Source organism: Melozone crissalis, unplaced genomic scaffold (genome assembly GCF_028551555.1).
Source record: "Melozone crissalis strain CALT ecotype California unplaced genomic scaffold, PUWL_Pcris_2 ptg000027l_1, whole genome shotgun sequence".
Taxonomy (NCBI): Eukaryota; Metazoa; Chordata; class Aves; order Passeriformes; family Passerellidae; genus Melozone; species Melozone crissalis.
Genome location: NW_026535805.1, coordinates 67,095,624 through 67,110,125, shown reverse-complemented (window position 1 = coordinate 67,110,125; position 14,502 = coordinate 67,095,624). Strand labels below are relative to the sequence as shown.

Genomic DNA, 14,502 nt, shown 5'->3' with positions numbered 1-14,502 from the left:
AGCCCAGTGGAGGCACAGACCAACAGGCTGACTTACCTGCAGCACCAGCCTCTTGGTGCTCTAAGTAATTTCCAGGACCAGGACTAGGTGGCACAAGGGCTTGTCTGTCTGCTTCTGGTATCTCATCTCCACTATCAAAATCAAACTGTTCTCCCTCATCTTCCTCTTCATCATTCGGGCCCGCGGCTTTTGGTTCATGCTCTAGAACTGTGCAGAAAGACATACCTTTGTTTGTTTGCTCTCAATAATGATTTCATGGGACCAGTAAATGCTCCACATTACAAATGAAGCTTACACAATGAACCCTTAGATTTTTTAGATTACTGGAAGAGAACAAAAGTTGATTGGTATCTTGATAAGCTCATGCAGTTTTCAGTAAACCCTTTAGTGCAAACAAGGAAATTATTTGGAAAGAAATAAACAAGTAATAATGCAAATACTCTTGCTTTTGTCATAATGAGCCAAAAGATTTTTAGAAAAACACCTAAACAGCCAAATTTTAAACAAGAAAACTTCACAGATTAATTTATTTGCACACGGACTTTGCAACTTTAAAATTTCAAGTCATTTTTCCTTTCTAACTGAAACTCCTAAGTCTATTCTTTCCTAACAGTGTCCAAATACCAGTGACAATAACTTAGTTCACACCCTCCAACAGAGACCAGCAGATTAATTTTCCGACTCCAATCTGAGATAGCTTTAAACCATGCAACATGTTATTAGCCCTATTACCCCACACACACATGCATTCTGGTGGAGGGAGGGTGTGGAACCTTTGAGGAAGTAATGGCTGAAATAATGACATCCTAATTGGATAAGGAAGGGTGGGTTTGGGTTTTTTCCTCTTTGCTTGTGAAGATACTGAGGCATAGATTTGGCACTGCACATGGGGCTGAGGAGAGGGAGCAGGAAGAATTACACAGCAGTTTTCCCCCATGTTACTGGGGAAAACCCATGAAAATGTAAATCCCTTCATGTACCTACAGCATAAAACAATATCCTAAAAAAGGCAAAGGTGTAAATACACAAGTATGTTATAAAAAGTTACCTGAAGGCGATAAACTTCCCCCCTTCATTCTCAGGTAACACAAAATGAAAAACAAGTCTTGCAAAGACGATTGGATCTGCTGCATCATGATGATGTTATCAGCTATCATACCATCCAGAACACATTTTTTATCTTTATGATAAAACCTGCAACACCCCAAAGCTCTAGACTGCTTAGATTGTCATGGTAATCAGCATTCCTGCCAAGGCTTCTGTTTCTTCAGGCAGGCTGAGCCAGCATATTTTACCCCAGCCACAAATAACAAGATCTTTCATGCAGCCTCTCTGCTGGAGAAAAAGTGAACTAATTGCAAAAATAGTAAGGAACAAAAAACCCAGATTATCCTGCATTTATTGTCATGTGTTATGGCCGAGTCAGCAGGATATTTAATTTCATTTTGATTAATTCCTTTCAAAAATTCTTCATGAGAAGCCATGAAGCCAGGCTTCTCATTTTTGCTTTGTCCATTAGCAATTCCTCTTTTCCTGAAAGATGCAAGAAATTCTTCAGAGCTCTTCCAAGTGATTAAAGACAAACATGGCATTCTTCCTGATTCAGCATCCATCTGACTAAACTGTAATATTTGTTGCTTGACTGTGTAATGGGGAAAAGAAAAAAAAGAGGGGAAAATGTCTTTTCAATATTAGTAAAAAAATTTAAATTGGACGTGTCACCTAATTTTTTTTTCTGTTATGGCTGTTAACACTGCCTCTCTTCATTCATTTCAAAATATTTACTTTGCATCACAGATAAACAAGGCACAGAACCTGATAAATGGGACTACAGCCTGGAAAGATTCCATAATCACATCACTGATGGGACAGCGGGTTAAGATTACATACAGAGACAAAAAAAGAAAGAATACATTGTTCATCAGAAAGGGTATACAGGAGACAAACAAATATCCTCAGCTCAGAAAGTTTTAAAACTGTATTCCAGCTTTGCATTACTTCTACATTTGCTTAATTCTGCAGGCATAAAATTTAGCCTTTTAAATTTAAAGATACCTACCATCTCATACTTAATAAAAATATTCTCCTTTAAGCTTTTAATAACAAGGGCATACTATTTCAATTGATGGAAAAAGTATTTTAACAACAAAAATAAAATAAAAAGAGGATAGGGGCTTTTTGCTTCAACTTAAGAGCTGATCAGAACATCAGATAAATACAGATTATGTCACACAAAAAAAGAAAAATTCCTGATTTGAAAATACCTATTTTCCACAGTTCTTTGTGTTATATCACAACAACACACAGACAAAAGCTCCTTTAAAGTTCTACAGTTACAAAGACAGCATCAGTTCGACCCAGGCTGAATCCAGCTGCTAAACACCATCAGAGGTCTTGCAAAACTTCATCCTCATGAAGAAAACCCCAGTTCCTCCTACCCTTTATCTGCAAATCAAAAGGATAAAGCCAAATAGTGGCAACTGTCTTGCAGAAAAAAAAAAAAAGGAGGGGGGAAGATGGGGAGTCTGGTGGGTGTGTGTGTGAGGGGGGGATTTTCAAAGGCACCCTCCCTTGCAAAAAACACATAGAGGATAGCTTTTTTGTTTTTTACATAATTTTAAAATGCACTATTTTTTTTCTGAAGTAATAATCACACAGTGCTTAGAGTGACAGAGTCTGGAATTCTTGAAATAATTAAATTAGGTACTAAAAATTCAATTTTGCCTTTCACCACTACTCACATCCTTAGCTTTATGTGTGCCAATCAGTGCAATAAGAATACGAAAATTGATTGAACTTGTTCATCTTATGGCAATACCATTCTGAGAGCTCCTTAAATGCTTCAAGGAAATTCTCACATTTCTAAAAGTTTCCATTTGGAGTTTTCAAAACGGAAAAGAAATCTGATGTAATGGAAACATTGTCTTCAAGTTAAATTAAGTATGAAAGTGCAAATTTAGAATCAGAAAAAGGAATACATGTTCTCATAACTGTGCACAGCACACAGATTTATGACTTTTTCTGTGCTTTGTTATCCAGTGAAATGACATAAGTTCACTTAGGTTGTGTTTACAGAGACCTGCTGGGGCATAAGCAAATTTTAAAAATGCTTGGTTGCTTTGCCAATTGCAAAACATTCTTGGCACCCTTTGCCTTCCCATCCACTAACTAAGGAGTTAAAGGAATGACATTAATTTTAAAACCCAGACTAAGTCAGCAAAGCTTCATTAATAGTTTTCTTAAACAGTTTATTTTAGTGACATAGAATTAAGATAAAATAGCTCTGCACTTCCTATCAAGTGCATTCTGAATGCAATATGAACACACCTGAAATAAATAAAAGCACCCCAAATGTCTGTCCCCCCTTGCAATCTCATAAATCCATGACAACTCAGAAGAAGTCAACCGAAGAAGACAATTTTCTTCCAAGAAAAAACATGATAAAGGAAGAACAAAATAGAATCCCAAGCACAAACAGTTCAGCAGTCTGGGGCATGAGAACAATCAACCTGGAAGCCCTGGACATAAACAGGCATGCTACCACCAAGAAATATGAATACTTTATATTTTAAGGTTTGAAAATATTTTTAGAAGTGGAAGCCTTCTGTATAATTAAGAATGTCATCTTTGCAATCAGTTGTACTCTTTTTTTTTTTTTTTAAAGGTCACAGACTATTATGGAACAAAAAGCAGCAATGTTATATTTGAAGAACTCAATAAATATTTTTATTCGTTTCTACCATATGACTGATGAAGGAAATAAGTGTACAATGCTTTAAACGGCATATATCTAAATATTATTTAGTAAAAAAATATTAATACAATTGAACCTAAAACACACTGGCAGGAGGCGCCTACTCTTATTCCAACATGCAGTTTTAAAACACTTATCTTTTTTATTCATTATTTTGGATTGCAAGAAAACACTTAGGACTGCAAACACCTACCTTCCTTTCAAATGGATTCCCCAAATGTTTCAACTTTCTACAAATACTTGACTGTCTTGAAATACAAAAAACTTATTAGTAAAAAAAATATTTTAAAATGTCACTATCCCAGAATATTTTGAGGTAACATAAAATTCGCTAACTCACACAGGTTACAAGTCAAAACAAACTGCCAGACATAGCAATCTAAATGCTTATTATTTATCCTTGATACATTCCAGACATTTCTCTGATGAGACACCCTTCCCTTTACAGACCTCTATTTCTAGACAATTAAAATCTGCTGTGCTCCTTATGGAAGTGTACAATAAGAAATAAGTATTGAAAGCATGCAGATACCAGGAAACAACTAAATTTTTCAAATTACCATTTTTATAAAACTAACCCTTTGGGGTCAAACCCACCCTGCTGACTGTGCTCCAAGATAAATGGGCTCTCAAGCTGTTCCCTTTTAATTTCAGAAGAGATTTCATAGCAGAGGCTTGGTGTTTGTCTGGATGGTGAAACTTGTGCTGGGAAACACTCATGCCTGCAGAAGCTTCCAGATTTGGCCAACTTCATAAAAATCAAGAAACTTGGTTGCCAATGGACAACATCTTGTTTCTCCCACTTTGAAAGTACTGTTTATGCTGCATTCCTAATGCTAGAAAGCAACGTGGTATTTTCAATCACTCATCTCCCTCCCACTTGTGACCACTAATTCTTCATTTCCAGGAGAGAAAACTGCAGTTAAGTATTCTTTCCCTCTGGTACTCAGCTGACACATCACTGTTCTGCCCTTCTGAAAGGACACCTGCAGCAGCACCTGTGCAGGGAGAGCGGCGAGGTGCAGGGCAGGAGGGACCCTGCAGGGGAAAGGCTGACCTGTACCAGCACTGCCACTTCACTGCCACTTCCCAGGCACACGGGACAGCCACCAGCACACCACTGGCACCCATAAACCACCTCCTCACACAGGCACACAGGTGGAAAGTATCTGTTTTTCTGGGGGAAAATAAACATCTAGGACAAACTGTGCGTGTAAAAACACGCGAGTGAGTGCTCCTTCCCATGGGAAGTGGGTCAGAGCCAAGGGCTTTCCCTTTGCACTCATTTGCACCCACTCCCTGCACTCACAGCTGTGCTAAGCTGGCTCTGCAGGGAACCCAGGTCCCTGTGGTACAGGCACGCTGCTAATTACACACAGCATGCACACACATCCAAAGCATGACCACAATGTCAGCATTACCAGTCTCTGTGGAAAACAGTCACCAAAAAAACCCCCAACCAAACTAAAGAGTATACATTCATGCAAAAATTGTTTCCAGCGATGGAAACAAAGGCAAAGCCACATGAATTAACAGGCTTTCCCTGCAAATAAATAACAAAGAAATAAGTACAAATGCCTCTTTAGTATTTTGCAAATACACACACTACATGCTAATAATGTTGTTGAGCATGCACAACAGATATTATTCTTCTGGATAAAAAAACAAATTCAAAACCAGAGTCAGAAGAGTAATGAATCTGCCTGCTCACGTTTCAGAGAGCCTGCTAACAACAGCATGCCTAATACAAAAAAAAATTGCATTCCTTGAAATAAAGCCCAGGTCTGTGGATGTTAGGAGAGACTTACAATAGCAAAACCCTGAAGTTTACAAACTACTCACAGTGCTAAAAATTTAAGTCTTAATTACCTAATTTAAAAAAACTGAGCTGCAAAAAATCAAAAGTCTAAAATAACAGCATTAAGACATGAATCATGCTGTCCAGAGAAAAGCAGGAGCAACACTAGCAGACTTGTACTCCTTTGCAAAGCCTCAATGTGCTTTTCAGTGCTGGCTACCCGATAACCAGAAGGGCAACTACGTAAAATCACTGTTTTATGGCCATTTACTTTAAATACTCAGCACATTAGTATTGTCTATCACCCTTAGAAACACAGATCAAGCCTGGTCCTGAAGATGTCTTTTCTACTTGAGCACCATATTAGTGTAGGGGGATAGAATATAAGAAAACAAAGATAGTGTAGAAAGTAATCTTACCCCTATGGAGTTGCAGCTGGGCCAATTATCAAAGATTAGGAGCAGGCCTGACTTTAACAGGCCACAGCTGTAAGCAATGAGAGAAAGAGTGCTATAAAAGAGTGGGGTGGCTGGGTGAGAAGGGAACTGGGGTCAGTTGGCTACTTTGCGAAGAAGAGTCAGTGATTGGAGGAGGTGACCATGAGAAACACCAAGAAGGTATGAAACTTTTGTGATAAGGAGACAACTGTATGGAACCCCTCATAAGATGACAACATATTAGCACATTCTGACATAGGAATTTCCAAGAAATTTTGCTGGTGCTGTAAGGAAAGCCTGTACAGACATTATTTGGAATTCTGCATAAATACATGAGCGATCCCTCTCTATACTAAAAATCACCTATCCATATCAAAGGCTACTAGCTTTCCATCAGTATTGAAGGAATACCAATGCACTTAACCCTTAGTAACCCCAAAGTCACCCATCTGAGTTGGTATCAATGCCACCAGGCAGCTGAGCTGGGGTACAATGGGTCTGCTGATGGTGGCTGTACAGCCAAGCTCAGCCTCAGCTACCGCGCACACGACCTGCTGAACTCACCTACAGCGTGCTGCCAAATGGACAATCCAATCAGGGAACAGGAAAACCAGAGAGCCCCAACAAAACAGAAATCAAACAGCAGACAGCTACAAAGTCATTGAGAAAATTAAATGTCCAGCTCTGGCACTGCAAGCACGTTGGCTAACCATAAGGTACAAATTATATATGAAGGAGAAACAGAAAACTTTTCTAAAAAATGCAGTTTTGACCATGTAGTTGACAATTTTATGAAAAAATAACATTTTTAAAGGAAACCTCCACCAGTGAGAGTAGTCTGGCTTGCTATTTACTTCTGTATTTCTTTTTCCTGTCAGTTATTAACTATTAATATCTAGTTTCCCAAATAATTACGCTTACTTTGAAACAATTGCCATTTAATGCTTTGAGGCATGTGCATTTCTCTAATACAGTCTATTTAATTCTAATTAGCAATATAAAACTGCTGAATCATCTAGCAATACCTTGGACCAGAGGCTCTTTAAAAGTAATTGGGAACCCTATGAAGAAGAAGGCAGCCAGATACACCCTGGAGATCTGAAACAGGGAGCATGAGATCCCTCCTCTAGAGAAAGAAAGCATACAGCTTGGGTACATAAACTATCATACTAAAGAAAAGCTGAAAGCCAATCAGAGCAAAAGCTTGAGTTTTGAGGTCTTGGATCATTCTAGAACATCTTTCTATCCAGATCACACAGTCTGGTTAAGCAGTTAGCAAAGGACTTGACTTCATTTTTGGATCGTGTTTTTCCCTCCATCCTGCCAGCAATTGTACATATTTCCTAGACTGAACTTTTGGACGACTTTGGCAAAGGGATGCCTAAATCCTGGATCATTGGTCCAGGCTGAACAACAACATTGCTTTGTCTAGCAATGTCAACACTTAAGCACTCACTGGGTTCCCCCAGAGGCACTCCTTAGAACACCTAAAAGCCTCTGACTCCCAGCAGCTGCTGACACACAGCCATCCATAGCTCAGCCCACCTCCAAAGCAACAGCCCAGATGGGGCCAGAAGATGCACGCAGCTCCAGCAATCTGGGTGTCCCTTTGGACACACACTGCCAAAGGTTCCTTGTTCCCAACAATTACAGCTCCTCTAACACTCCGAGTACTGCATGCAATCTGTTTGCGTGTTTAAAAATAATTAATATTTAACTATTTGTATTTTCCCCTTGATGAATTCTGGACAAAGAAACAAACTGGGTATTAAATTTTACTGCAAATTACTGTATCTTTTACTAAAAAAAGTATAAACTAGAACAGAATGGTTATGTCCTGTAAATCCAGGACAATATTGGAAATACTTTGGAAAAAAAAAAGCTGGCTTCTTACCTCTTCATTTCTATGGTTACCCCTTCATCCAGCCTAAAGAGCACTAATCAGATAGACTGATCTGTAAACTAAGCATAATATATGCAAAAAATGACAAATCTATTATCTCAGCAACTAATGAGGAGGAAGTTTTATAGCATCCTTTCTTAATATTTCTTATAATTATTAAATTATTATTTGAACACATCTTGATCTTCTTTGCCCAACCATGGTAATGTCCAGTTTTAGCTAAAAAAAAAAAAAAAAAAAAAAAGCAGCCAGTGGAATTCAAGCAAACTCATGAAAACAGTAATTCTTACATCACTGAACTCTGAGAAATCCTATTTTACAGTACCCTTTTAACACACCTGCTACCAGAAATTCTATCACCAGCGGATACTGGACAACAATGGTGTTTCCTTGGGACCTTTCAGTCCAACATCCTCAGAGCCCTTCTCACTGCCCCCTTTCATTAGCCATGGAGAGGGAGGGAAGCTCTGTCTTGGCCCCAAGACTGGTCAAAGAAAACCCCATAAGCAAACATCACCATTCAGACCTTCAGCCAGTCCAGATGGAAGTCAGGAAGGAATTTCTTCCAATATAAAAAGTCTTGTTAACAATTGGTTTTGTGTATTTGTTTTCCATGGCCAGGTTTTGGTGGTCCAGGGGCTACAGTGGTGGCTGCTGTGGTGAAAAGCTCCCCCCACATCCAGCAGAGCCAACGCCAGCCAGATCCGAGAGAGCTGCTGTGGGGAAAATGAACTCCATCTCAGGCAGACCCAAGACAGTCAGCAAGTGTTCTCCTCATGCAAATAGGAATGGGTCACCATCTGATATGCATGGGAAAACAGCAATCCCAGCCAAAGTTAATTTTACTTCTACTTCCCTTTGCAACACAGGAGACTGATAAGATCCTCTGGACAAATTACACTTAACCAATTCACTGCTCCCAGGGCAGCACCTGCATTTCCCTCTGTTCCTCCTGCCAACATACAGGACAGGGAAATACAGAGACTGGGAAGTCATCCTTCAGTTAGCATCCCCATGGCACAGCAGCACAGGCATCTTCCCTGCCAGCCCCTAGAGAAACTTCTACCAGCATAAGGTTATCCAGAAGGTTATCCAGAAACTATCATGCCCTCTCCTAAACAAAGCTATTGAGCTCAACAACAGACTATTTAACAGTAAGATTTCTTGCAACCCTTCTTCTTCAACAACCCTACTAAATCATTTTCTGTATTCATTTTAATGAAAATATGGTAAGGCTAGAAAAATTATTTCAATGAGAAAGAAAAAAGAAAATCTATACAGGGGGTTGGGAGAGTCTTCTCCCAAAAATGTTTAACAAGTCTTTTTTTTCCTCAGATTACTAGGTGTAGTTTCAGTTCCTACATGCAGGAAAAGCAAGCAGCACCTAATAAATATCTCATTCAAAAATTCATACATTTTATTTAAGTTATTATAATATAGACAAGCTTTTATCTGAGACAAGTTCATGAACAAGGTAAGAGAATTATAGCAATTTATAAAAAATGAATCTTTCTGTAAACTCTAGAGTAGAGTCATTACAGAGGCTTTAGGCATGGTTAGTGAATATTTACTGAGTTCAGTGAAACAGAAGAACTTCAAAAATGAAAAATTTCTCCGTTCTTTGCCAGCAATTTATCCCAGCCAGTTAATGATAGATACAAGCCCTAAAAATGCAAAAGAAGTATAGAAAATAATAACTCACTCTCTTCTTACATGTTGGCTCACTGAAATTAAAATTTCGGAGCTTAGTTTCAACTGCTCATTGAAAGAATACCCAAAAATCGGCATAAATTCCTTTACAATTTTTTTGGGTTTTTTTTAAGCAATCAACACTAGCTACCAATCCATCACTAGTTACCAATCAACCAACAGTAATTACCCCCAACCAATGACCAAGTTTTGCTGCAATCCCCTGAAAGGCCTTTATCTCATCACCAACTACTCGTTCTGATTAACATGTCTGAGCCTTGTCCCTACACAGACCTAGCAAGTAAAGTCAAGTCACCTTAAAAAGCAGTTGAGTAAACAGGAAAAAAACCCAACGAAACAACTATATATTATTATCTAGAAAGAGAACACGAAATATTATCAAAGGAATGAAGTCACCCACCAAGAAATCCAGAACAGTAACATCATTCAACATGTTCTAAACATCTAGCAAATTTTTAACCATTTTTCTTCATAATAAAATAAGACATAATTACATCTATGTATGCTGTGTTTTCTTTGTGTCTACTAAAACCAAAAATAAGCTATTTATAAACCTATTTATTTTCTATGTTTTTGTTTTTTCCAACACTCAAATATACTTGGCTAGAAGAAAAAATACGTAATTAGGAGTGACATGTGACACCATAAATGGTTTTTGCACAGGGAATTTTCTTGTTACTCTTCATTACACAGCTTGTCTGAATTGTCACATAAAATAATTAATCCTTACCTTAAACAATGCATTGTCCTTCATTTACTGAGAGAAATGTGACCTTTAGAAATAAATAAATTGTTCTGTTACAGATGGGATGTCAGAGACCAGCAAGCTATTGCCAGTTTCAAAAACAAGGAGCCATTCATAACTACAATTCATATTCTGTTCTCATTCTCCTGAAATCTTGGCTCCCTTTTTACAATCATTTGTAACTGTCTCTATGCTGAAAATAGATACCCAACAATATTGTTTAGCCCGAGACCAACTCCCTTTATATCTGCAGCTTAATTTAAGTAATGCCTGATTTCCCCAAGCACAGTAAATAAATGCAATCTAGGGTCTTCAATGTTTTGTACTTTCAGAAACTAAATCATAAAACATACAAGTGCTTCTCTTGTCAATATTAAAGAAGCCCAATTTAACCACCTCTTGTCCCAGTCACAACGTTAGCTGCTTACAACTGTTAAAACATAAATAAACAACTAAATTTTTCACTAATACTAAAAAAAGTACCTAAATAATCTGAGAAACATATAGGATACAGAATAAAAAGCAGCTCCTCTGGCAGAGAAATGAAGTCATCTCTACAGCAAAACACAGCAGCTCATCAGCAGCTCCTTATTAAGAAAATAATTTTTTTATAAGTTGGTGGTTTTTTTGTTGAGTTTCAGTTTTTTGGGGTTGGTGAGGGGTTTTTTTTGTTTGTTGGTGGAGTTTTTTTGTTTTAGGGGTTTTTTTTTATTATAATATGTAAGGTCATCCCAGTGGAAACTTTTATGAGAGCACAGTTCACAGTTCAGTTATAAGAGCATACTTCACTCCTACCCAAGGACTCAGGCCAGACTTCCTTCTCAGGGACAGAGCAGCAAGGACTATTTTAGTGTTCTGGCCCTGACAGGGAAACAACAAAAAATAACTGCGGAAAGACACAATCACAGCACTCAGCTGCATACAGGATATCCAGATTTAAGTCCTTGGTCTCCTTGTTCTACATGTCTACATATCAGGAGCAAAGAAATATCCCACTCATAACTCTAGAGAGGTGATTTTTTTGTATAAAAATGTGTACAAAATAAATGTCTATGAGATATTTTTAGTCTACCACCAGTTTTAGAAAAATCAACTTCATTTCAAAGAACATCTTAAATCCCAAACTTCAGCATGACAAGGTTTCTGATCTAGCTTTACCCAAGGAACTGGGGACAGTGGTGTGGGTGAGGGAACATCCAGCTCCCCACTATACTTGGTCCTTAAGGGCACCTCTCATACTTCTCAAATGAAGATGATTCCCTCTCAATGGGAATAGTTGGCAATACTACGCATTCAAATTGATTCTCACAATGTCCTTGTACAAACACTGAAATTTCAGTATTTCACTTTAAAATTTTAATGCATCATTTATGTTAATTTTCTATAAATGGGAAACAAAGAAAAGTATACTCAGTATGAGGAAATACAACCAATGCTTCCTAATAGTTTTCACAGAGAAATCATCTGAGGCATAGTGCCATGCACTGGAAAGAGTGAGAAACAGACATATTTAGAGACAATGAAACTAAACCTCCTTGTCACAGAACGTACCCCCAGTTTCCTTTGGGCAAGAAGCTGTTTCTCAGGCAACCATCATGCCAGGCAAACAAACACAGGTTTCCTTTGGAAACAGGCTCTGATAAACGCCTCTAAAGCCCTCACTTCAAAAAAAGGGCTTCCACTTTGCAAGATCACCAGATATTCTCCAAGTAGAGGAATGACAAACTGCCAGACATGACTTCTCCTCATAAAGCAGTAATTGCACAAGTACAGGCCATCCATCACACGTAAACACCACCCTAACATTAGCAACCAGCCTCCAGTCCCAGTTGCTCAGAGTGAAGGTAAGTCCTGTACACAGCAGTCTCAATGGGATGCCACATTCTTAGAACTACCAGTTTTGTAATTCCTCCCTCCACAGCCTGCAGTCCACAGCAAATCCGCTTCTTGCCTAAATGTGTTTGGTAAAGACACTCCATCACAGCAATCAATTAAAAGCATAAGTACAACTTACAGCCACAATAAAATCTGCCGTGTTCACTTAGCTTTCAAGAAAGGAATTTTTTGATGACAGAACAAGAATCATCCTCTATTTTATTTCACAAGATAGCCATGGAATTCTTTTATGTAAGAAATTCTAAATACCTGCACTTCACACCTAAATTCATGCGTACAGACACACTAAAGAAGGGAACACGAGCTAGCACTATCATTGCAAGTATCCATTTTGGAAGTACTTTTTTGGATTTTGCTCATAGCTAAGGAAGCCTTTGCATTTACCCCACTGTAACTGCATCGTGTTTGCTAAAACATACATTCCCTCAACATACACAGAGAAAAATACTAGGAAATTTTTAATCATGGCTTGAAGAAGAAGCTCTTTTTAAAGAAATCTAGAGGACAGAACACACAGTAATAATTTTTCCAAGTTACTCACTGCTTGAATTTGCTCTGAGGTAGGAAAGGTAACCAGCACAGACTTGTCGCTACCTGATTAGCAATGCATGAATGGAATGTCCAAACACTTATGAACAGAAAAGTTGCATAAGCAGAATAAATTAAAACAAATAAAATATGTTACATTCCATTTTTTTATCACATGTCGTTTTCCTTATCAAGTCGTGGCAGAAGCAGCTTCACTATTGACATTTACTGCACCTTAACTTAAACAAGGTACAGATGGCTATGGCTAATGAAAACACATTATTTAACCTTTCAACTTTTTTCTTGTAACATCCCCATGACAAAGATGGTTTACTACTATTTTTCCCCTTTGCATGCATTAAAAAATTGATAAAAAAATACGTGTGGAGAATTTACCTAGCAAAAACCATAGAAAAAGTAAGCATCAAGAATAAAGTTGAGATTTATAGTGCAAGGTATACACTTGTAGAAAGGAGCCCACATGACTTTCAGCACTACAGCTATCTTTGTTAGGACAAAAAATAAGTAAACAAAAAAATTCCCACAATATCATAAGAACTTTCTTTTTAAAAAAGCAATTTATTTCATCCATGGCCCCAGTGTGGGATTTTAGAATCATTATGCCAAATGTAAGATTTTTTTTTTTTAATGGTGTAGCAAAGGGCTCTGCGCCCAACAGGAATCTCATCCCCACTATGAGCTAGGAAAACCCACCCATGTGCCCACTGTCCAAAGGCACTGACAGATGCTGCTCACCCCTCCTGAACAGACACATGGATGACCACTGTATATGCAGGCAAAATAAGCCTTCATTTGTTAATTGTTATGTGTATACTTGGCCCTCAAATCCTCACCTCTTTTCCACCTGCAAAACAGGTAATGAGAACTAGCTAGGTAGTGAACTAAAATGTCTTTTAGTGTCATTATCACTGATAATCCCTTTAATAGGTTTTTAAGAGAGTTAGCAATGACAAACTAAAAAAAATATACAAGCTCCACTAGTTTCAGAAAAGCTTTTTCAGATGAGAGAGAAATCACAGAATATTCTGAGCTGGAAGGGACCTGTAAGGCTCATCCAAGTCCCACTCCTGGCTCTGCACATGGCCACCCTAGAATAATATTATGTGCCTGAGAGCATTAACCAAGCACTTTTTTAACTCTGTCAGGATTGGTGCTCGTCTCTGGGGAGCCTGTTCAAAATCACACCCCTGCTCCTTTCCCCTCCCCTCCCCCCAAAAAAAAAGTATCAATTGATATTGATGCAAGATTAGGTGTAACAGAATCTCAATTTATGTTAAATAGATCTAATCCCAGCCTCTTAAGAACTGACATGTCTGAAAATGAGGACATGATACACATAGTTCTACATGTCACAAAAACCTTTGCCAAGAAAGAACTTGAATTCTGGAAGTGCACTGAACTGCATCACCCTGAAATCCTGTCAGAGCATCTATCCCACAGCTGAAATGCTGCACAAAGTTGGAGCTGTTGCTGCAGTTATTGGCTGTCTTTGAAAAATGGCAGCCTCTGCTCAAGTGGAAATATTGATTCCTTAGGGATGGCTCCTCCCCTACAGCACTACACTGCTTTGGAGATGGATTATCCCATAGAGATAGTTTCACAGTAACTGTCACTAAACAAAACTGAGCTAAATTCAGGGTCCTGAACACATGAATTAGGCCACAGACAGCCGAGGAATTGCTGCCAACAATAACCTAAGTGATATCTTAG

The 14,502-nt window shown here is 38.3% G+C and overlaps 1 protein-coding gene across 2 annotated transcripts in view; it reads right to left on the bottom strand.

Moving 5' to 3' along the window:
* ARHGEF10 (Rho guanine nucleotide exchange factor 10) overlaps positions 1 to 14,502 on the bottom strand; it is a 108,667-nt gene that overhangs the window by 79,873 nt on the left and 14,292 nt on the right. For both annotated transcript variants that reach the window (XM_054279767.1, XM_054279768.1), the window contains exon 3: positions 37 to 207. In XM_054279767.1, the coding sequence (XP_054135742.1) occupies positions 37 to 207 (171 nt within the window). The remainder of the gene's footprint in view (positions 1 to 36; positions 208 to 14,502) is intronic.